A 23,232-nucleotide genomic window follows, 5' to 3' on the forward strand; every position below is an offset into this window, starting at 1 on the left:
TAATAAAGTTGTCTCAAATCTGCGTAATGCAGCTCCAGGTGCCAGGGCCAATGTTGCGCAACGCAACATCCAGCATCAATGGGTTAATGTTGTGTGTTTGTGTGTGCAGGCTACGGACGCTGGTGAAGACTGCTAAGAAGAAGCTTCGTGAGCAGGACGGGGGGGAGCTGGGGTCTCCTATGGCGTCCCTCAGGGGCGACGCGGGACACAGGCAGCTGGAGACCGAGTCAGCCGTCAGCCGCATGAAGACCAAGGTGACCACACGTAGCGATACTCAGACATTTTGCACACACACCAAGCGATATTCTACAGACACATACAGACATTATGCACACACGCCCAGCGATATTCTACATGTAGGGCTATAGGCGGCGCTACCGCAAGACTCTTGGGGAAGCTAAAAAAAAAAAATATTTAAAAAAAAAAAAAGGGTGGGGGGGGGTGGGCGTCGTCATCGGAGAAACTGTTGTGGTATCAGGGTCCGGGGGCACTGAATCAGTCGCCACGCGAGGCCCTAACCGCGGCTTTTGATATATTATCATGACATTAGATGATGTTGAAACAAAATGATGAACAAATAAAACGGAACATTTCCATGCGCAACTACGGGTCTTCATGCTCGTGCGCCAATGGAACTGTCAAACGCGACAGGCACACACACGCGCACACACACACACTGAAGGCAGGAGAGGAAGACGGCTAGTTGCCACACCTATTATCTCGCAAAAATGTCTCGAGCAATCAAATCATACACCAGACTGACATTTTCATGCGCTAGGTCACTCTACCTCTATCAGACCGGTATCAAAACTCGCAATCAAACTCACAAAACTAATGACGAGGCAAAATGCGCACACACGGGGGGAGACAGGAGAGCAAAGAAGCCAGCTGATNGAGCATAATACCTCGCACTGTACACTGTTCACTCCAGTCACACGCAGATGCCCAACAAACACAAGCGAATCTACACACATCACATTACATATGGTAACTAAACCACCCGGGCAGCCCACCATGAATTCAGGAAAGGGGTGCATTTTTGAAAGTGGTGTGTTAGCTTGGTGACAGGATAGCACAGGTTTGCTTTGAACTGAAGTGATGGCTAGTTAGACGGAAGATAAGTAGACAACTACATCGATAACAACATTGCCAACAACATTGCCAACAAATAGTAGACTTAGTGCTTCGGCGAGCACATCAGGGGGAAAAACGGATTTCCTACCTTATTCTGTCTTGTTAATTCCTGTTACTTGAAGATAGAGGCAAAATATCCATTTAGATTCGCCAAATAGGCTATCCATTTATAGATACCTGTAGTGTGGTTGAATAACGAATGCTACAAGAGGAAAATGTCAACATTGTGACCTATGGCTGGTGAAAAAAAACCGAATGATCTGAAAATGAAATGTAGTGGAATCCCAATTTATTCCAGAGGTCATTTTTATCGAGATATTAAACATTCCAGATTTCATTTCGTAAGCAACGAGACCGCCTCGCCGCCTGGCTCTGTTGAAGCCAGTAGAACTGACACCTGATTGGTTGACCGCAGCATGACATCGCCGCAACGAAACTAGATCTACTAACAAGGTGGATAGGCAATTCAGCAGGTAACCCTCGTTTTGGTTCATTGTGTGTGCCTGCGACTTTCCATCGCTGGATATAAAAAACATGATTTTAAAATTTCCTTTTATTTATTTCTTATGACAACTTTGGGGAAGCTAAGCTTCCCCTAGCCTCTTAATAGCGCCGCCCATGATGTAGGGCTATAAATTCACTTTTTCATCACCAGCCAAAATGGGCTAGTAGATGTTTATCTTACTAGCCAAACACACACTCACTAATGGGTACAATTGGCTAGTAAGTTGGTATTTTCTACCAGACAAACTGAAATTTCACCAGCATTTGGCTGGTTGGCTGGTATTGATTTAGAGCCCGGTATACATACTGTATACAGAGATTGTAAGAAAATGAAACAGCATCAGCCCCAGTGGACAGTATGCCCTCTGGAAAGTGCCCCCTGTATGTCACATTACTGAAGTGCCCCCTGTATGTCACATTACTGAAGTGCCCCCTGTATGTCACATTACTGAAGTGCCCCCTGTATGTCACATTACTGAAGTGCCCCCTGTATGTCACATTACTGAAGTGCCCCCTGTATGTCACATTACCAGTCCAGGTACAAAGGCTCGAGTACTTCTTCAACGACCGCAGGACCAGAGCACTCTGAATTAATTTAATTAATTTATTTATTATTAAATATTGTTTTTTTTCTATTTTGGTGCATGAAATGAGTGACTTTTTTTGCAGTGCGTTGAAACGTCAGTCCTATTCATGCACCAAAGTAAGACAAGAAAAAAAATAAAAATATTCAGAGTTAGCAGAGATAACATTCTCTGGCCATTCCTAGGTGTAGTTGTTAAAGAAAGCAGCCAAGCCTCCGGAAAGTTCCACTGCTCCGCTGACGTCTCCTGCTGTTGACAGTGTCATTATGTGCTTGCCTCAGGGGCTTGTTATTTTGCCTCCTCCCTCTGCTCTGCTGTACCAGGACATTTCATGCGCTTTCAAAATATTTATTTTTTATTTGCCACTCCGGAGGGAGTAGGAAGTAAATTCTTACTATTGCAGAGTGTACCCGAACTTGCACAAAAAAAAATGCAAGCCATGCAAGCTTACGTCTTTTTTGATCATGTTGATATATAGTTTGTGCTACGGCCAGACTCATGCTGAGTAATATAACAGGTATTTGAAGCAGTGCAGATATGCTTTTCCGTTACTCTTTTAAGATGCTCAGAACCATAAATGATGGAAGAAAAACATGGAGTTGGACACTTTAATCTTTTAAAGTTGCAGAGTGGAATAATTTAAAGGGAAAGTTTTGCTCCTTCAGCCTTGTCAAACTCTTGCTTTTATCTCTTCTAAAACTGCTCAGAACTGTAAGCCAGTCTGGCGGAGCAGTTAAAAGGGAACCTTTTTCAAGTTGTGCATCAACCACTTAATGTGATATCAACTCTTGTTTGTTTTGTTTCAGCTGTTAAACACACAATATCTGAAATGCTCAGAGTACTTTCATGTTCTATCCTTCTGAGGCCATGTTCCTTTTTCCCCTCTCCCTTCACCTCTGTATCTCTAATGATGTTTATGTCCCATCTACCAACCTGGCCCTTGTGCCCTCTTCCCCTACCCACCTGCCTCTGTCCCCCCTCTGCTCCCGTCCTGCCTGCTCTTCTTCTCCCTTACCCCTTCTCCCCTCTTACCTGATCCTATCCACTCCCTCCTTCTCCTCTCCTCTCCTCTCCTCTCCTCTCCTCTCCTCTCCTCTCCTCTCCTCTCCTCTCCCCTTATCCCCTTTCCTCTCCCTTGCTCCTCCATTACTTGCTCCTCTCTCCTCCTCCCTTCTCCCCTGCTCCTCTTTACTCCTGCTCCTCCCTTCTACCCTCCTCCCAGGTGGATGAGTTGCAGGTGCAGCTGGATAAGGAGGCGTCTCGGTGTGGGCGTCTGGAGACGGCTAACGGGGAGCTGCGTGAGCAGCTGGCGGTGCTGAAGAGCCTGAGCCGCAGCCACGAGCGTCTGGAGCGCAGCAAGCGGCAGCTGGAGGAGGAGCTAGCCGGCCTCCGCAGGCAGCTGGACAGTGGCGTCATGGACCAGAGCCAGGCCGAGCAGTACCGCCGCGACACAGAGGAGCGCGCACGCCAGGAGATACGGCACAAGCTGGAGGAGGTCAACCTCTTCCTACAGGTACCCATGGGGTAGTAGATGTTCATGTATCCAGTCATACAGTACGAGTTAAACAGGCAAGAGATGCATGCATTACACGCCAGGAAATACAACACAAGCTGGAGGTCAACCTCTTCCTACAGGTACCGATGGGATGCTCAATGTTCATATCTAGGAGTTTAGGGTGGGATGCTGAACAAACATATTCTTCATAATTCCTCGTCATACAGTTAAACAGGCAAGAGATACTGTATGTATAGTTGAGGACGATATTATTAGCCCCCCTCCTGAAATTAGACATATCTCTTCATTGATCATTGAGAATGATCATTATTAATAAATGTATGTTATTCTGGAAACAAATACACCATGGAGATAGTATCCAATAAGTTAAATTTGGACTTTTCCATTTTCACAATGAGTTTAAACAAAAAAGTGTAAAAATGGCAAGGACAAAATTATTAGCCCCCTTATCATTAATAGTCAATAGAGTGCCATTTATGAACAAAAATTGACACCAGGCACTTTGATTAGGTGTTAACTATGTTGGCACATGTCCTACCAGGGATTTTGGCCCATTTTTGTCATTGCAAATAGTTAAGCTGGTCCAAATTGCATGGATGTTGAAGATGGACATTCATTTTCAGCACTCTTCAAATACTATCTAAAGGATTGAGGTCTGAACCACTCCATGACCATGGTTTTAGTATCCTTGAAGAACATTTGAACTATTTTGGATGCAAGTTTTGGTTTATTATCTTATTGAAAGATCCAGTGAAGATCTTAACTCCCTCTATGAGCATATTTTTGCAAGGTCACTTTCCACATTCTATCATAATTTTCAGTTTTTATGGTGCCGTACACCCAAACAAGGTTTCCTGTGGCTGAGGCTGCCACAGAATGATGCATCCACCACCATGTTTAATTGTGGAAACCATCTTATAACGATTCAAAGCCTATCCCTTTCTTCACCTGACAGAAGCAGAATTCATGCATCAAAGCAGGTGCAATTGAATATCATCAGATGAAAGCAGAGACATTCAAAACTCATTTTTGACTTTCAAATGTTCACAGGCAAAGCTCAATAACACTCTGATATGCACTGCCTTTAGTAAAGGGGTTCTTCTGTGATGATGGCCCCAAAGCCCAATATGATGACAAGCCCTAACAACTGTCTTTCTTGGGGGTGAAAAAACCTCCAGGTGAGGCCAGGTCAATAACAATCATCTAGGCAGGTGTCCAATGCTTCTTTGGTCTAATGAGACTAAGCAGTTTCCACAGTTACACATAGTGGAAGGGCATCAAGTTTAGTCTGTTATTCAGCCTCAGACACAGGGAGTCTGGGTCTGGATCTGGATTGCTGGGTCCTCCAACAACATTGTATCCCAAAGCATACATTAAGATTAGTTCAGAGGTTCTTCAAGGACACTAAAACCATGATATTGGAATCACCCGCTCATAGTCCAGTCCTCAATCCCACTGAGAGTCTGTGGTTAATGTCTATACTCAGCATCCATGCGATTTGGACCAGCTAGAACACTTTGCAGTGAAGAAATGGGCCAAAATCCCTAGTGGGGCACGAGCCAACCTAGGTAGCAACTTATCAGAGCCTGTTGTCAGTTTTGGTTCATAAATGGCGCCATATTGACTATTAATGATCAGGGGGCTAATAATTTTGTCCTTGTCATTTTTGCCCTTTTTTGTTTAAACTCATCGTAACAATAGAAAAATCCAAATTCAACTCATTGAACATTATCTCCATCAGTGTATTTGTTTCCAGAATAACAGAAACGGTGAATAATGGTAATTCTTACTGAGAAATCAAGAGAAATGTCTAATTTCAGGAGGGGGGCTAATAATATCGTCCTCAACTGTATTACGCGCCAGGAGATGTAACACAAGCAGGGAGGAGGTCAATCACTTCCTGCAGGTATCGATGGGATCGTCAGTGTGTCCATGGCTCCAGTGCATGACAGAATTTTAGATGCTGTTTATACGAGGATGATTGTGAGTGAAAAAAACGAAATATTAATTGGCAACCACATTTACATTTACACGGCAACCACACCATCAGGCCTAAAAATGCAGAAATCTGACAACTCCTTCCAGAATCGGGAGTTTTGAAGATGACCCGGGTTTTCAAGTTCAAGTTTTTGAAGTTGGCTTATAAATGGTTTATGTCTTGGCTGTTCCTCATAGACCCAGGCGGCGTGTATAGATGGTTTATGTCTTTTCTTGGCTTTCCCCATAGACCCAGGCGACGTGTATAGATGGTTTATGTCTTGTCTTGGCTGTTCCCCATAGACCCAGGCGACGTGTATAAATGGTTTATGTCTTGGCTGTTCCTCATAGATCCAGGCGGCGTGTATAGATGGTTTATGTCTTTTCTTGGCTTTCCCCATAGACCCAGGCGGCGTCCCAGGAGGCTCTGGAGCAGATCAAGGCTGCCAACGAGGCCAGCCAGCGGGCTCAGCAAGAGCAGCGCATCAAGGAGCTGGAGCTGGACCTGGCCCGGACCCGCGGCTCACAGCAGGACAGCCTGACGCAGCGCGAGTCCAGCCGTGCAGAGCTGGAGCGTTACAGGCAACTCTACGGGGACGAGCTGCGCCTGCGCAAATCCCTCGCTGCCAAGCTGGACCGGTGAGTAGCCTAGCGGTAGCAGAGCTGAGTAGCATAGCGGTAACAGAGCTGAGTAGCGTAGCGGTAACAGAGCTGGGTAACGTAGTAGAGCTGAGTAGCCTAGTAGAGCTGAGTAGCCTAATGGTAGCAGAGCTGAGTAGCATAGCGGTAACAGAGCTGAGTAGCGTGGCGGTAACAGAGCTGAGTAGCGTGGCGGTAACAGAGCTGAGGAGCTGAGTAGAGCTGAGTAGAGCTGAGTAGCCTAGTAGAGCTGGGTAGCCTAGTAGAGCTGGGTAGCCTAGCGGTAACAGAGCTGGGTAGCCTAGTAGAGCTGGGTAGCCTAGCGGTAACAGAGCTGGGTAGCCTAGTAGAGCTGGGTAGCCTAGTGGTGGCAGAGCTGGGTAGCCTAGTAGAGCTGGGTAGCCTAGCGGTAACAGAGCTGGGTAGCCTAGTAGAGCTGGGTAGCCTAGTGGTGGCAGAGCTGGCTAGCGTAGCGGTAGTAGAGCTGAGTAGCCTAGCGGTAGTAGAGCTGGGTAGCATAGTAGAGCTGAGTAGCCTAGCGGTAACAGAGCTGGGTAGCCTAGTAGAGCTGGGTGGGTAGCCTAGTAGAGCCAGGCTGCCAGTGAAAATGTTTTCTAATAGTTGTGTGTGGTTTTGTGTTTGTATGGCTGTTTTGTGTGTGTGTGTGTGTGTGTGTGTGTGGTTTTGTGTTTGTATGGCTGTTTTGTGTTTGTTTGTGTGTGTGTGTGTGTGTGTGTGTGCGCGTGTGTGACATTGCAGGGCTAACGAGCGTCTGGCAGAGGCCAACACTAAGCTGCTAAGTGAGCGCCAGCGCAGCAAGTCCCTGATCACCAGCAGCCTGGTGAACGGCAGCCTGGGGGGACCCGGGGGGGTGGAGGTGGGCTCCCTGGGGGGGTCGCTGGGGGCCTACGGGGGCAGCCTGGGGGCCCTCAACAGGAGCCTGGGGCTGGGGGGCAGCTTCCTCGGAGACCCCCAGAGCAACCGAGTCGAAGCATACCTGGCCAAGGTGAGTGGACTGCAGTGGTGATGTGGAAATAGGAACGCAGAGTGGACTGCAGTGGTGATGTGGAAATAGGAAACATGAACTTCAGGGCACTATACTAAGAAGCTGGTAACCAAAGTGACTTACAAATGAGGAACATATAACAACAACATAATACAGAACAACAAGTGCAAACAACAAGTAGAGTGCACAAACACACACAAACACACACAAACACAAACACATACAGTATATCACGTAAGTGAGTACACCTCTCACATTTTTGCATATTTGTGAGTATATCTTTTCATAGGAGAGCATTAAAGACATTTCACTTTGACACAATGATTAGTGACCTGTTAACAACATGTATAACCGCTTAAATTTCTTGTTCACTCAGAAAAAAATCAAAATTCAGCCATTAATGTTTGAACTTTGCCCACAAAAGTGAGTACACCCCAGATTAAAATCCGGTAGAGAAGGGGCCGTGTTGGCTCGAATCGTCTCGAGATGAAAAGGGATTAAAAGGAAGGTCAACAGTGTGCGTTTCAACCTTTCTTTACATTGAACTTTACATTTTGAGTCTGCACCTGGTTTAAATAGCTTGGTGTGAGATTTTAATGCAATCCTATGGAGAGAATCATGATCTGCTTCACTGGTCACAGTGCATATTGACATGCATGTTTCTTTTAGGTGTAATTCAGATATCCAATGTTGACAAAATCCATGCATCTCCAAACCATGTCAGTCCCACTATCATGCTTGAATATTAAGAGAATCAAGGTTTTTTTTGTAAAACTCACTTGCTTACCACCACACATGCTTGACACCATCTAAAGCATATGTGTTTATGTTGGTCTCAAGAGAGATTTACAGACCAAGGATATGGATCACTGGAACCATGCCGTGTGGTCTGAAGAGACCCAGATAAACCAATTTGCTTTAGATGGTGTCAAGCATGTGTGCTGGTAAACATGGGAGTTTTACAAAAAAAGTTTATCCTCTCAATATTCAATGTTGTTAAAAGGTCACTAATCATTGTGTCAAAGTGAAATTTCTGTAACGCTCTCCTATGAAAAGATATACTCACAAATCTCACAAAATGTGAGGGGTGTACTCACTTACGTGACATACTGTAAATACACATAAATACCCATAATGTCAAGAGTCTGGCCTGGGGCTAGGGCAGCTCAGACATTAGTAGATGGTCATGTTCCAATGAAAATTAGTAAACCTGGTTTACTCCTGAACCAGCTTCTTAGTAGGAAAGAATGAGCGTCTGTCAGACACACATACAGGAAAGAGTAAGTGTATAACCACAGACAATCTAAATTAGAATTGAAGAATCTTTGGTATAACTACTGTATGAGGAAGTGGAAGTAACTAAGGAGGCAAGTCAAACTAGTTCCTGCTGTCCTTTCCTGGTGTTTGTGACCTCATGATGCAAGCCAAGGTTCAACGCCATTGATGGTCAAAGTTTTATTCAATGACAATGTCTTGCAAAAGCACAATTTAAGTGTGATTTTCTCATTTGCAAGCAGGGTGTTTAATAAGGGGAAGCCCTGTAAAATGTCCTCTGTCCAGACTGACAGCGGAGAAACTTCATTCTTTTCATCATGGAGGCGAGACGAGGCAAGAAGCCACAAACTACAGGAAATGACAGGAAGAACTAGTTTGACATCCGGCCTAATTAATGACCTATTACAGGACATTGGTTTGGGTTCATACATGTACATCACCATGCTCAGTGTTGCCATCTCCACAATCACTCTGGAGTGAAATCGCATACTTATAAAGACAAACTAAAGAGAAAAACAAGGGTATTTTCCACTTTTCAAAACGCTGTTATCAAGTGTTGGCTACTTCTGTCTAATAGAGTTGATCCCCTGCCCCTCTCTACGTCCACAACTAACTATTCACACCTCCAGCCAGCCTCTTTCCCTCCCTTTCTCTTTCTCTCTTCTTTTCTGCTTCTGTTTGTTCTCAGGTGTTCCTGTCCTCTAACAGGGCCCCTGGGGCTTAACTGTGCTCTTTCTCTTTCTTGCCTCCTTCAGCTTCTAGCTCAAAAGTCTGTCTCTCACCTCTCCTCACTTCAGCCAGACTCATGACCAGGTGTGTAGTCGTGTGTAGCAGGCTGGCCTGGCGTCAAAGAGAGTAGAGTAGAGTAAGATGATTCAAGCCTGTGCATTTCCTGGATCCATGTGATGTCATGTGAACGTGAACGCCCCTTTCAGAAACCTGTGGTTAGGAGACCTTTGGAGTCTTTTAGGTAGAGAATAAATGGAGTTCCCTTGGCACTGTAGATGGCGGTAGTGCACGTCTCACGTAAGCCGTCACCAAATGCCACAGAAAGAGAAGAAGGAGGGAACAACGCCCCCTTTAGCCTGGTAAACCAGCGCCACCCGCTGGACACTGAAATGTTTTCAGCTGCGAGTGGGTCTGGCCTCGGATCTGAGAACGTTTTGAACAAAGTACCCTGAGTCTGGCACACCCAATCACAAGGCAGAGATTTGTTTTGAATCAAAGCGGGCAGGGTTTTGAGGGAGTGACAACGAATCTTGCAACACCGCTGGGAAAGCACATCAACGGCAAAGATCGCCGATTGGTCAGAGCGCCGGCACGGTTTGAAAAACAACAGGTTGTTCTCAACCATCTTCGGAGGTATCGTTCATCGGGGCCAGAATAAATTACTCCGGTCTCACATTTAGGCTGGTTTATCAGGCTACGCCCCCTTAGGAGACTGAACTTGCATTGGGTGGGCGGAAATTGAATCATCTTACTCTACTAAGAAAATCTTTGCAGGTGTGTTTCTTCTTCCCTGTTCTCCTTGCCTCCTCCTCCTGCCTCTCCCACGCTTGGCTTGCTGCCCCTCTGCCCAGCTCAGCATGTTGCTAGTGTAGTGACGGGTCGCCTGTGAACTTGGCTATGGCTCGCGTCTAGACACACCTGGTAGTAGAGGCTTTTTCATAGAGGCTTCTTTAGTGCCGTAGTTACAGCTGCTACTTATCTCAATCTATTTTTTATTTTTTTATTTAACTATTACCTCCCGTCCTCTCCTTTCGCATGTGGCCTAGTGATGCAAGGCAAGACGTCATTGACGATAGAGGTGTTATTCAATATCTCGCACAATAAAAGCACAATTCAAAGGTCATTCTCTCATTTGCTATCGGGATGTTGAGTGCAGAAACGTGGAGGCTACAAGTAAAAGGAGAGGACGCGAGGTACTAGGTTGAAATGGACCCTTAGAAGAAAAAAATATTCAAAAAAAAATAGGCCAGTTGTCCACTTTCCCTTCATGTGTTGCATTTTGTCCTCAACAAATCCCCATTTTAATCATGACTATTATTTAACACTAACTTTTGTGTTGTGAATGTCAGCTATTCCATTTCGTCTTGTTTTAGATATTGCAACTCACTGTAACACATGTTTACTTAGCTTTGGAATGTTGTGTTCTACAGATATTGAATAAGATTTCCATCCTCACTTTTAAAGCACATCACAATGCACACAAATTTGTATCCCTTCACTTCAAATACTGCAAACTTGCTGAATGTTTTATTCCCTAAGCATATACAGTACAACATTTTAACAAGATCAAGAAATCTTGTTTGGTTTATTGAGAACCCAGACACCGTGTTTTTAAATTATTCTATTGTAACTTAATTGTGATACAGACACGTATGAAAGCCAAGGGGAAGGCTTGTCTAGCAAATGGCATGACCCATTGCACACACCAAGCATGCTTGTATCACTCTCCTGCTGTTTTCTTGATACAGTATGTACATGACAAAAGCAAATGTTTTCTTTAAGAACAATATGTTAACTTCAAAATGTTTCTCTTTGAGGTCAGTGTTAAGCTACCAGTTAAACACACTGCCATATTCATCATGTCCCACTCTGCCGCTCAGCGAAATGTTCCATCAATCATCTTCAACTTCATATCATGCTGTTGCTGATGAGTGTCCAATACCAGTCCAATTCCAGTGCAATAAAACCAATCCAATACCAGTCTAATACCAGCCCAATACCAGTCTGCTAGTGACCAATACCAGTCCAATGGGCCTACCAGTCTGCTTCTGATGGCAGAAAATTATCCAGCAGATGCAGTCCTAACAGCTTCTAGGCCGTGATTACACTGGACGCGGATTATACAGCTCAACTGTTACAACGTTGCCTGGTCACCGCATTCGAACAGTGCAGCGGATCCGCACTCGGTCTGATCACTACAGATAAATCGGCTGGATCCGCAATGCTGATTGTAAGCAGAAACCGGCGTCCAGTGTGATCGCGGCATTACTGTGCTGTTCAGTAGCTTTACGACATTATGTACGTATGTATCTCATGCTTATGGTTAATGACAAGCTGGTACCTGTTCTTGCTTTGCAACAGATGCAGAGTGAGCTGGAGAAAAACATATCAAAAGAGTTGGATAATGGTGAGTGGCTGGCTGCCTATGCCATTTTCTTTTTCATATTACTTCATCACTAGCCAAACTGGCTGGTAGATGTTAATCTTAAGATAAGTAATTACTTGCACTTAGTTACTTACACACACTCACTAATGGGTGTCAAAGTGGCTAGTAAGCTGGTCTTTTAGACCAGCCAAACTGGTATTTCACCAGCATTTGGCCGGTTGGCTGGTGTAGGTTTAGAACCCCGTCAGTAAATAAATGTAATAATGTAATCTGTGGTGTGCTGCGTGTCCCCGTAGCGACGGCGGAGCTGGAGGCGGGGTCTCCACGCCTGTCCCCCGTGGGCTCAGCATGTGGCTCCCAGCGCAGCCTGGCGGTCGACCAGGACCCCGTCAGCAGAGCCACACAGCAGTACCTGGAGGTGCTGAAGAAAAACTACATGATCTGATAACCCCCCTCAAGAAAAACTACATGATCTGATAACCCCCCTCAAGAAAAACTACATGATCTGATAACCCCCCCTCAAGAAAAACTACATGATCTGATAACCCCCCCTCAAGAAAAACTACATGATCTGATCTCCCCTTTCCTGTCCCAACCCAAAATCACATTTATTTTGTTTACATGTGCACAAGAATGCACACCACATCCTACTAAAGAGGAGGCCAAAGCCTTATATTATTTTATTAATTAAAGCATATCTTAATCCAGAAACACTTCACAAAAAATAGTGTACAGCCTTCCAGAATAATGTGAGTTTCCATTGACTTTGAATCGGCCTTTAACACCCCCAATTTGGGATTGAATGTTCCCTTGAGGCGCTGTAGATGCCCCTGTTCAAACACTACTACCTAAGTACAAAGTACTTAATATCATATTTTAATAGCTTTAATATGATCCTAATTTCTCTTATTCCCCTGCAAAAATAAAATAAATAAATGGTAATTTCAGCACAGTATTCGATTTTTATAAAATTCTGCTCAAATGGTGTAAAAAATGAATACTTTAAATAGTTTAAAATATGGGCCATGAATCTAAAGTCTATTAATGTTTTACATTTTTAATGGAATTATCAGAATGAATTAACTTTTCAATGGCATTCTACTTTTCTTTTGTAACGGGTGTGTCTGTGTTCCACCCTCATGCCACTACATTTCATGTTATTTTTTACATCTGTTTATTTATTTGTTCTGGCTTTTAACACCCGAGACGAGGAAGATGATGCACATTGCACTTAAAATGCTCAGGAGCAAATGTTGAATGGAGTGGTAACGTCCAGTGTATTGTCTAAGAAGCCATATTTTATAAAAGTCTAAAGGTACGTTTGGAGTTGAGCTCTAGTTGCTTTTATGGTGTTTGTATTTGGTTTTCGACCTGTTATGTTTATTGATGTCTCATGCTCGGATTGTCTTTATTTACGTTTTGTAGGAATTATTGAGTATTAGATGTGTACCATGATGTACAATGTTAAGTGACTAGTTGATATTTTTGGGACCTGTTTTGTTCTGGTTTGTTTTTTTGTCAAGTGATTTTAATATGGTTACGAAATAACTGAAAACGCCTGTTTTTTGTAAAAACAGAAGACATACTTGAAAAAGACCTAACTAGATAATCTAGTTATCCAGGGTACTTTATGCCGTTACTGTAATTATATATATATATATTTGGAAGAAATATTAATATGCCTATCATGAGTATATATTACCAAGGTATGAGCTTTTCAGTATTTTTAAAGTGTGGAGTATTAAGCCGTCCAATAAAGATGAAATTTTAACTTTTGTTGTCCGCTTCAGTTTTATTATCAAAAAGTTGGGGAAATATTGATTTATAAGCCACTCAAATGCAACGGGTACCAAAGACCCAGGTACTGTAGAAAAGGCATGTTTGATCTGTTCAGATCATCTTAAAACAATTACATAGTGAAGCGGAAAAACACTTGTCAACATACAGTACAGAACGCAATTCTTAAATAACTAACAATTTAATCAAAATCATCTTGCAAATGTACAAATAAAAAATAAAAATCACATCTATACATAACGGAGTAACACTTACAATCATAATTTAGATGAGGAAGACGCATACAGCAAGGCACAGTTGGAAGCCCACTAAACTATTACACATTCTCTAAATAACAAGGTCACCTCACCCAGCTATTACACCAAACTACCCCAAATATGTGGCTGAACAAGGAGTACAGTTGACCAAGAGATGCAATCTTCAAGCTATAGCTGCCTTGATCTTTCCAAACAGGTGCCTATACCAAGAAGCTGGTTCAGGAGTAAACCAGGTTATTAAGTTAGATGTAAATCAGAAGAGCCTGGAGTCCTCAGTTTGTTAGGAGAATGAGGACTCCAGGCTCTTTTATTAAATGATTTACCTCTTGAACCAGCTTCTTAGTATACCCCTCAAGAGTAATATCAGCAGTATCTGAGCTCATTCTCCAATCCATAGATTTTGGCTTTGAGAGTCTTCAATTCGTCTTGTACTTTTTTGGTGCGGGCGTTGCTCTGCTTCACTTCATGGAGGATCGCCAGGTCCTGATTGGGTCCCACATTTAAAGTGACCTGAATCAAGAAAAGTCACAGGGATGAGGGGCAATGACATGCGTACATCCTCTCCTACACCTGGGGTGCATTCCAATATGCGACTGTGCATCCTCCACTTGTGCTTGTGGCCTCACGTTTTGCTGATGTTCCGCCTCAGTGGAAAAAACAATTAAGTTTCCCTGCTGTCAGCCTAGCCAAAACAATTTTTTGGAGGGACTATTCTTCATTCACCATCCAGTTTGCAAATGAGAAAATTAATTTACATTTGAGCTTTTGTGAGATATAATGCTGTTGTCATTGATGTCATCATGACGTATTACTTCCTGGTATGAGGCCACAAGCACAAGTGGAGCATGCTGGGTCACATATTGGAACGCACCCCTGGAGTGCCATCCTGAGGGGGCAGCACTGATAGATTGGATATGTCAGCCAGGTCTACCTTAAACATCTGCTTCTCCAGCAGGCGTACCTAAAAGGTGCACTGAGTAATATGTTAACAACATACTAGTAAATATTAATTTATTATTTAGTAAATATTCATGAAAAGAATACATTTGACAATAGGCAGTACAGTTTCAATGAGCAGCATAGTTGCAATACCTACTCTGGCCACCATCCTACCCAGTGCGCCTTTAAACAGCTGATCTCCACCAGGCCTATTCAACCTCAAACAGCTGGTTCTCCTACTGTACCTTAACCAGCAGATCTCCACCAGGCCTGCTGTACCTAAAACAGCTGCTCCTAATCTACTGTACCTTAAAGAGCTGCTTCTCCACGTCCTTGAGTTTCTGCCTGAGGTGCTTGACGTCGCTCTTGAAGCCCTCCACCTCCATCTCCCTCCTCTTCTCCAGCGCCTCATACCGCTGAGTCATCATCTGCAATCGCTTCGCCATCCTGTCTGAACGCTCCTATGGATGGACACAAGGAGGTAAAGGGCATTTTTAATATACAGTGGGTGAAATTAATCTGTTTTCTCCAAACACTGAGATGGTAACAACATATTTTTTTTAGCTGTACCTGATCTTGGAGAAGAACTTGTGTACAGTCAGTTTCATCAGCATCAACCAGTGAAAATGAAATGGAACTTTTTTTATGTTGCATTTATCTCCATTTGGAATGAGCGCATAAGTATGTCCCCCAAAACAATCATTTTGCTCAGCTTTAACAATTAATATGTTAATACGTTCACTGTTGTCCATCCAATTTAGTTATGGATTGGATATTTTGAAAACGATTTTGTTTTTATTCACAATTTACCAACTCCGACAGAACGGGGGTTTGTATTTAGCAGTGAAATGAGATTGAGCTTTAGAGCCACCAGGTGGCGCCAGTCTGGCTATTAGCAGCCACTCTGCCTTCACCTGGAACATCTCCTTGCCCACGTCTCCTTCCTCTCTGATCTGAGACAGCTCCGTCTCCAGGGTGACGCACTGTTCGCGGTACATGTCTGCCAGCTTGTGGGCCTGCTTCAGCTCCTCACTCAGAGCCTGGGAAACAAGAGCAGCATGGGGGGAGGATCATTAGATATGTCATGTATACAGTATACTGTATATACTTTTGTTAAGCTACAGTATAAACTGTGAGCCCCCTAGAAGACCATAATGTTGAGCTGGGACCCTAATCATAGCAGGGTCATCCCTGTGACGCACAGGACATGAGTTTGGCCTTAGTGGAATTCCAGCCTATCCAAACCCTCAAACCCATCCCAAATCAGCAGTGCATTTAACATTGTAACGTGTCCTTGTCCGACACTGACCAGGATCTCCTCTGGGTACATCTTAGATATCGATACTCAACTTATTAGATTGTAACCATGATGTAAATACACTCTAATAGAGACTGACAGCTGAATACAGTATAATATACAACAGGCCAGTCCAACTGAATAATGTATAATATACAATAGGCCAGTCCGACACTGACCCGTATCTCCTCCTGGTACATCTTCTTGGAGAGCGCGGGGGCGTCGTCGTGGTCATGGTCCTGTGCAAGGCGCTGGGGTGCGGTGGCGGGCCCCACGGCCTCCAGGCCCCCCCGGCCGCTTCTCAGCCTCTCGTGGCAGCCGTCCAGGTCCCTCAGGAGCCGGTCCTTCTCCATCATCCAGCCCTTCTCCTGACTGCGGCTCGAGAACTTCAGCTGCAGGAAGTCCCTGGTGCTCTCGTACAGCAGGGTCTGTGTGCGCTGCAGCCTGAGACCAGTTAAGGGTTTAAAATGAGAAAATCAGAGAGGGATTTCAAACCACTTAGTATATAATAGTACATTAGCTGTCAGGACCAATCTGCCACAACTCACTGACCTCATTTGTCATGTCCCCATAAAAAATCAAAACATTTATTTGAAGACTATTAGCGGTTACAACTAAAGTACAGCCACTGATTGTGGAGTCACCACCGCCCTCTAGGGCCGGATTATCCATAAGGGCCAGGGGCACCAATCATTTGGGGTGTGCACCACAAGAAAAGGAAAGGGGAGGAACCAATGAGGTATAGTGCCCAGGAGCACTACAGTGGCTTAATACGGCCCTGCTGCTGCCATCAACCACGAGCCACAGGGGGACTGACTGACTTGTCTGTGAGGGCGGTGATGCGCTACGTATACTAGACAGGGGGCCTGACTTGTCTGTGAGGGCGCTGATGCGCTACACTAGACCATACCTGTCAACTTTGAGCTTCCAAAATCCGGGAAAATTCCCATATTTTAAGCCAAAATCTGGGACATTTTCTTAAGGCCAAATTCTGACAGTCAACGGGATGACAGAGACGGATTGGACGGTGCGTTCTACTCTGCTTTTCACAACAGCGTGCGTGCAAAGACAGTACTGTCTAAAATCCCTCAGCACACGTTTTACAGCGTGGAGAAACTGTGCAATGAGCGCAGTTAGTTTCTTCTTGTTTTGTCGCACAAGTTGTCTGTTCGTGCAAAACTTCGTGCTGGTACAGGTTGTGATTAGGTTAATCGCATGATTCGCTGTTTTATGCGTTAGTTGCATGAACTGACGGTTTCTGAGGAAAAGAGTGGGCGCACGCGCTACGGAGCTCGAGGGTGACAGCTCGTATTTTCAAGGAACTTCAATTCTTGGTGTCATATTTGGCATACAATCTTCTGGCAGGTAGCTTGATAAGCAAGACCCTCTGTATCTCTCCGTGGGTAGGCCCTATAATTAGCCTACTGGACCGACGGTGTTTTTTGATAATGTGAAAAATCTGTGATATTTCCGGGAAAAAAATCGAATCGGGAAGAAATCGGGAAATGAGTCAAAATTAGGGAGTTTCCCGGGAAATTAGGGATGGCTGACAGGTATGCACTAGACTAGACAGGGGGCCTGACTGACTTGTCTGTGAGGGCGGTGATGCTCTAGACAGGTGAACTGACTGACTTGTCTGTGAGGGCGGTGAGTCGCTCCTGGTCCCGCTGGCGCTGCACGTCGGCCTCCTCCACACGGATGCGCCGGTCCTCCTGAAGGCACTCCACCTGCTCCTTGGCCAGACGCGTCTGCTCCTCCATCTGGGCCTGCAGCGCCTCCACCTACACACCAGAGGGATTACACCATGAATGATGCAACACAATTCACTGTGTGAGACTGCTCTCTGCACGCTGGGTATAAGCTCCAACAAATGAACTTTAATGTTTAACAGGTTATGATCCACCAGTGGGATCTTCCTCTCACAATATCTACTGCCATTGTCTTAAAGGGACACTGTGTGAGATTTTTAGTTGTTTATTTCCAGAATTCATGCTGCCCATTCACTAATGTTACCTTTTTCATGAATACTTACCACCACCATCAAATTCTAAGTATTCATTATGACTGGGAAAATTGCACTTTTCATACATCAAAAGGGGGATCTTCATGGTCCGCCATTTTAAATGTCCAAAAATAGCCATTTTTAGCTGCAAAAATGACTACTTGGACCATACTAGAAAGTATTTGTTTATTATTTAGTAAACTTTCATGTAAAGATCAAATTTGGCAAGAGGCAGCCCAGTTTCAATGAGCAGCATAGTTGCAGTACCTTTTTTGACCATTTCCTGCACAGTGTCCCTTTAAGCCTGGATTACTGTTTTTGTGCGAACCCTAACTTTTAAAACAGCAATACAATTTACTATCAATTATTCCTCAGGTCCATTGTTTAAATGATAGGCATAGTGCCAGGTCAGGATAGGAGCAAAGTCCCTCTACTGCATGACCTTAAAGACTGATACGTGGATTGATTTGACCAACAAGTGCTTGCATACAATCTCAGTTTTACACTTGGGCTCTTTTTACTCACTGTTCCTGTTCCTCAAAGGCAACAAAAACACATTAATAGTACACTGATACTGTTTTCATCATTACAGGACAGCTGAAGAGGTGGTAGAGTCAGGAAAGGACCCTGGTTCGGCACCCAGCTCCCCAGCGTAACTGTGTAACCTAGAGCATATGTCTCGCGATAATTCACAGGTTTTAGTTATGAAGCCAATTGGAGCCAATTTGGATTGGAGCCAATTTTGGTCCCCTAGGTAGGGGAAATTCTTTCTCTGCATTTATCCCATTTGGACTAGTGAATCACATTGAAGTACACACACTAGTCTGTAGCAGTGGGCTGCCTGCTGAGCGGCGCCCGGGGAGCAATGTGGGGGTTAGGTGCCTTGCTCAAGGGCACTTCAGCCGTGGTTCTGTCGGGCATTGAACCGGGAACCCTTGGGTTGCCAACCCAGTGCTCTAACCACTGAGCCACGACTGCCCCAGTCATAGGGGTCATACTATACCTGCAGTAATAAGGTCTTGTTGTCCTTCTTGTATTGCTCTGCATCTTGACTTCCAGTCCTGGAGGGTTTCCTGCTGACCTCTGGACATTAGAGGGTTAGAGGCACATTAACATTATTTCCTGTTGGCCTCTGGACGGGGTTAGAGGACATTAACAAAGTAGAGCCACTGGGGCTTTATCAAACCAGATCAGACTGCATGCATACACCCTGATAAGGGCACTGGAAACTCAGAGCCTTCTAATAGATTAGGATTTCAATGTGCCTATTACTTGGGTCTTCAATCAGGGGCCACTTCAAATTTTATAAAGTCCTCCAAGGGCCGTACTATGAACACAAACCTGTGCTTTAAGTCTATAATGAAGGCTTTACAACAGACCCCACCTTCACTAGGTCCCCTGAAAAGAAATATAACTTAACTACATTGCAAATGTAATTTCTAACATTTCTTTACAAAACATGTCATATTTCATGTGAAACTGCATAACATTAAAATGGTGTTGGGGGCCAGAAAAGACGGCCCTCGAGACATAGGCTCCCCACCCCCGTCTTAAATGCTACACAGGGCCATAGTAATAATTACAGCTAGTTTTTTTTTTTTTTTTTTTACTTTTGCCCAGCAGCTTTCATAAAACCAGGATGACAGCTTTTCCAGTGTCATTTTCAAGCAAGACCATCTGAAATACCTTTGACAGCTCTTGACTTTGAAATACCTTTGACAGCTCTTGATTTTGAAATACCTTTGGCGGCTCTTGATTTTGAAATACCTTTAGAAGCTCTTGATTTTTAAATACCTTTAGCAGCTCTTGTCTTTGTAACCTTCCACTGGTCCTGTGGCCTTGGCTGCACCTTCACCTGAGGAACTGTGACCTAAAAAACACACACAGGGGTCAAGCAACACGGAGCAGCTGAAAATGGTCTTTATTCTTGTACGAATTCCTGAATAAACAATGCCACTGGCCCAGAAGGAATAGGGATTTTTAATTGAACACTTCATTAAAGACTCAATGTTTCATCTATTCCAATGTTTCCAGATTCTAGAGGAATACCTTGTATCACTCTTATCGGTTTAGTGTCACGAAAGGAGCGGACATTGCCATTTGCACTTCTCCAATAAAACAGTTTGAATGTGATATGTTTGAGGCTAACCTGGTTGGGGGGCTCTCTGTGGAAGTAAGTGATCTCTCCTGTGTCCGGCCCCACCAGGGCCAAGAGATGCTGGATCTTCTTCCGGTCATCCAACTCCCTGTGGACAGCAAGAGACCATGCATAAGTAGTATATAGTACATAATAATTCAATCAAATTGAATAAAATAACTTTTTATCAAAGACTGTTATGTGTTTTGTGATTATGAAGACAAATGTATGAGTAGACCATGCTTTAGTTTAGCCAACATACGGAGGATAAGAATATACATAACCGGCCTACACATCCTGTTAGTAGTTTAGAGTTACTCTATTAATCCCAAAGGTAATTGAAGGTGCCAAGCGGCCAACATACGCATTGCAATACAGATCAAACACATGTACACGCTGTACAGAGACAATACACATTCACATGTTCAGCTCTCCATACAAAAACAAGTATTAACTAAGTACAATACCCATGTTTACCGCAATGTGCAATAATGTGTATTGGGTCTTGGTGTATGTTTTGAATTTGTGCATTTATGTAAGCCGTCAGACACCCCAATTTCCCTCTAAAAGTACTCTACTACGCTACCCAACGCTCCATTGAAACACACCTCCTCTTCTTCTCTCTCGTGACTTTTAAAACAAAGCTGAAAACTCACCTGTTAACTCTTGCTTTTCCATCTTAATACTTGTCTTTTGGGACTTTTACTGTTATTTATTGCATAGAAAACAGTCTAGCTGGTTTTACAGTGAGGGCATCATTTGGCTCACTTGGTTCTGCTTTGGTATTCATTTAATATAATTAATTACAAAGCAGCAATATCAAATAATGTATTAAGACACTGACCTTATTTTCAGGCGGTCGTTCTCAGCGTAGAGGCGTAGTGCCTGTTCTCGTTCTTGAAAGAGGTAGACCTGCATGTCACTTAGAGCCTTCTGGAGCTCGGCAATCTCTCCCTCACGCTGTTGGACTTCCCACTGGACCTTGTGCTGTATGCACACACACACACACACACACACACACGGTCAAATACTGTTCATCACCAGACATAACCACCCACCACACAGACGTGTGAAGTTCACCACATCCATGTGTGAAGTTCAGACTGGCTAAGATTATCTTCCAAATGTGTAGGAGAACTCTGCAAACAATCTATTCCTCTTTCGAGAGAATCTACTAGACTAATGATTGAACTGGCCTTGCCCCAGGGCAGAATCCTGACATGATGTTTAGTTTAGTTTAGTTTGTGAGTGTGTGTTTGTGTGTGTGTGTTCTCGTTATTTCCTCTTTATTAAAAAACAAAAAAAAAAAAAAAATTAACCCTTCTTTGTAATTGCACTTGTTGTTCTGTATATCTCCTGTGCACTTTGTATTTGCTTGTGATGTTGGCTTGATTATGTCCTCTTCTGAAAGTCGCTTTGGTTATAAAGCGTCTGCCAAATGCAATGTAATGTAATGTATTCTGAATGCATCAATTTATTACGCTTTAATCATGGCAAACTTCTTCGGGCGAGTCAGTATTTCCAAAATGCTGCAAGCGGGTTGGAATGGACAGTGTACGATACTCTTCTTTTTGAAAGTGCCGAGGCCTATACTAAGACGCTGGTTCAGTAGTAAACCAGGTTAAGTTAAGAGGTAAATCGTCAAATAGAAGAGCCTGGAGTCCTCATTTTACTAGTAAAGGTTGAAAGAGCGCATATACCTGGTCCTCTGTGGTGCTCCTGTACCTCTCCAGCATCTGCAGCAGGTCATCGTGCTCCCCATCGAACTGGGCCACCTTCTGCCTGTAGAACTCCAGCAGCTCTCGAGACGGCCGCAGGTAGGCCAGCCGTTCAGCGATGGGGGGCAGGGGGAGGTCAGCAGCCTCGTCCTCATCACCGGGGATGCAGTTACTGTACAGGCAATGAAGGGTGTAGAGTAGAGCGCATATTCCAAAAAGATGGTTACGTGACTAACCAAGTTGAGTCAACTTCAGTGGATCTGAGGAGGGCGGCCCATCATTCAATCCAACCATCACAACCATACCAAGTTAAATTATTGATACCATCATGTTGCAAAAGTCATGACACAGATTTAAAAAAAAAAAAATTAAGCTGCTGTCAGGTTCACCAAAAGCAGACCATATCATAAATAACACATGTAGCTCTAGGTAGTTATCACACAGCAGTATATTTATTTAAAATGCAAAAAAATATATAGGCTACCTGCTGGGACCTGCATCTCGCGTTGGTGGTGTATCCATCGCGGTTGGCCTTTGAGTAACAGGAACATAAGACAGTAAATTCAATTCAGGAGTACTTAGGTGGAAAAAAATGAAAAAAGGCACGGATGAATAAATATAGTCACAATGAAAGCTACACTGAACACATAAGAGTATTACTTCACAACACAGCCTTGTTTACTGGTGGTAACTGACGTGCAAATTACGTTGCCAGGGGCGGGAGGTTTAAACTGCTCAAATCTCCTTTAACAAGTTGCATTTACTTTGTCGACGTCAAAATGGACAAAATACGTTCATCTTTAAGCATAGGCAAGTGTCGACAATGCAATGTATATGAAGATGATGCTATAATTCAATACACCCTTGTTGACCGTGTCTTACAAGTTAATTGAAGATTGAATGGGCAAATGTTAGCATACTCACCGACTGATTCCACAAACGCCACCACTGATTACCAACGATGATTGATGATTACCAACGCGTCTGGTTAGTCAGAGCTGACCACAAAGACAAAGAAGGATATACTGTCTGCGATTAAAATTATTCAGTTTTGTATTTTTGTCGTTAATGTTTGGGTGGGTATGTGGGTAGTCGTGCCCTGCCAACAACAACACACATACCGGAAAGCGTTAGTGCCATCCCGGAAATCATAAATTAAAAGTTCACATTTGTTTGTGATGAACCAAATGGACCATATTGCTGGAGGCACCACGGTACGAATAAAACCCTTTCCAGTATCTTGCAAGTATATCAATGTTGCATCTTTGAGGTCTATTTATGAATCGTGACTGTTTTATGCAAACTAGGAGCTTTTATTGTGGCATAGTGTGAGCA

The 23,232-nt window shown here is 43.9% G+C and overlaps 2 protein-coding genes across 6 annotated transcripts in view; one reads left to right on the forward strand and one right to left on the reverse strand.

The window, feature by feature from the left end:
- Positions 1-13,521, forward strand: part of si:ch211-272n13.3 (ankyrin repeat domain-containing protein 26) — a 65,303-nt gene extending 51,782 nt beyond the window's left edge. For all 5 annotated transcript variants that reach the window (XM_063196691.1, XM_063196690.1, XM_063196692.1 and 2 more), the window contains 6 exons: positions 110-254; positions 3,445-3,735; positions 6,119-6,354; positions 7,114-7,360; positions 11,726-11,771; positions 12,047-13,521. In XM_063196691.1, the coding sequence (XP_063052761.1) occupies positions 110-254; positions 3,445-3,735; positions 6,119-6,354; positions 7,114-7,360; positions 11,726-11,771; positions 12,047-12,195 (1,114 nt within the window). In that variant the 3' untranslated portion in view covers positions 12,196-13,521. The remainder of the gene's footprint in view (positions 1-109; positions 255-3,444; positions 3,736-6,118; positions 6,355-7,113; positions 7,361-11,725; positions 11,772-12,046) is intronic.
- A 1-nt stretch (position 13,522) lies between these two features.
- ccdc77 (coiled-coil domain containing 77) lies at positions 13,523-23,018 on the reverse strand. The gene is made up of 12 exons (XM_063196696.1): positions 22,822-23,018; positions 22,382-22,429; positions 21,880-22,069; positions 21,024-21,166; positions 20,192-20,288; positions 19,837-19,912; positions 19,046-19,125; positions 17,673-17,821; positions 16,220-16,484; positions 15,658-15,783; positions 15,052-15,204; positions 13,523-14,314 (listed from the first exon to the last, which is right to left on the reverse strand). The coding sequence occupies exons 2-12, from the start codon at positions 22,417-22,419 to the stop codon at positions 14,168-14,170; spliced, it is 1,464 nt and encodes a 487-aa protein (XP_063052766.1). The 5' UTR covers positions 22,420-22,429; positions 22,822-23,018; the 3' UTR covers positions 13,523-14,167.
- Between the last annotated feature and the right edge of the window lie 214 nt (positions 23,019-23,232).

This window comes from Engraulis encrasicolus, chromosome 4, assembly GCF_034702125.1.
Source record: "Engraulis encrasicolus isolate BLACKSEA-1 chromosome 4, IST_EnEncr_1.0, whole genome shotgun sequence".
NCBI classification, from domain to species: domain Eukaryota; kingdom Metazoa; phylum Chordata; class Actinopteri; order Clupeiformes; family Engraulidae; genus Engraulis; species Engraulis encrasicolus.

Coding starts and splice junctions, on each gene's coding strand:
- ccdc77 (XM_063196696.1), bottom strand. CDS start 22,419: ATGGATACACCACCAACGCGAGATGCAGGTCCCAGCAG. Junction 15,205..15,657: donor TGGGCAAGGAGATGTTCCAG/GTGAAGGCAGAG, acceptor GTCCATCCATAG/GAGCGTTCAGACAGGATGGC. Junction 14,315..15,051: donor TGGAGAAGCAGCTCTTTAAG/GTACAGTAGATT, acceptor TTCTTGATTCAG/GTCACTTTAAATGTGGGACC.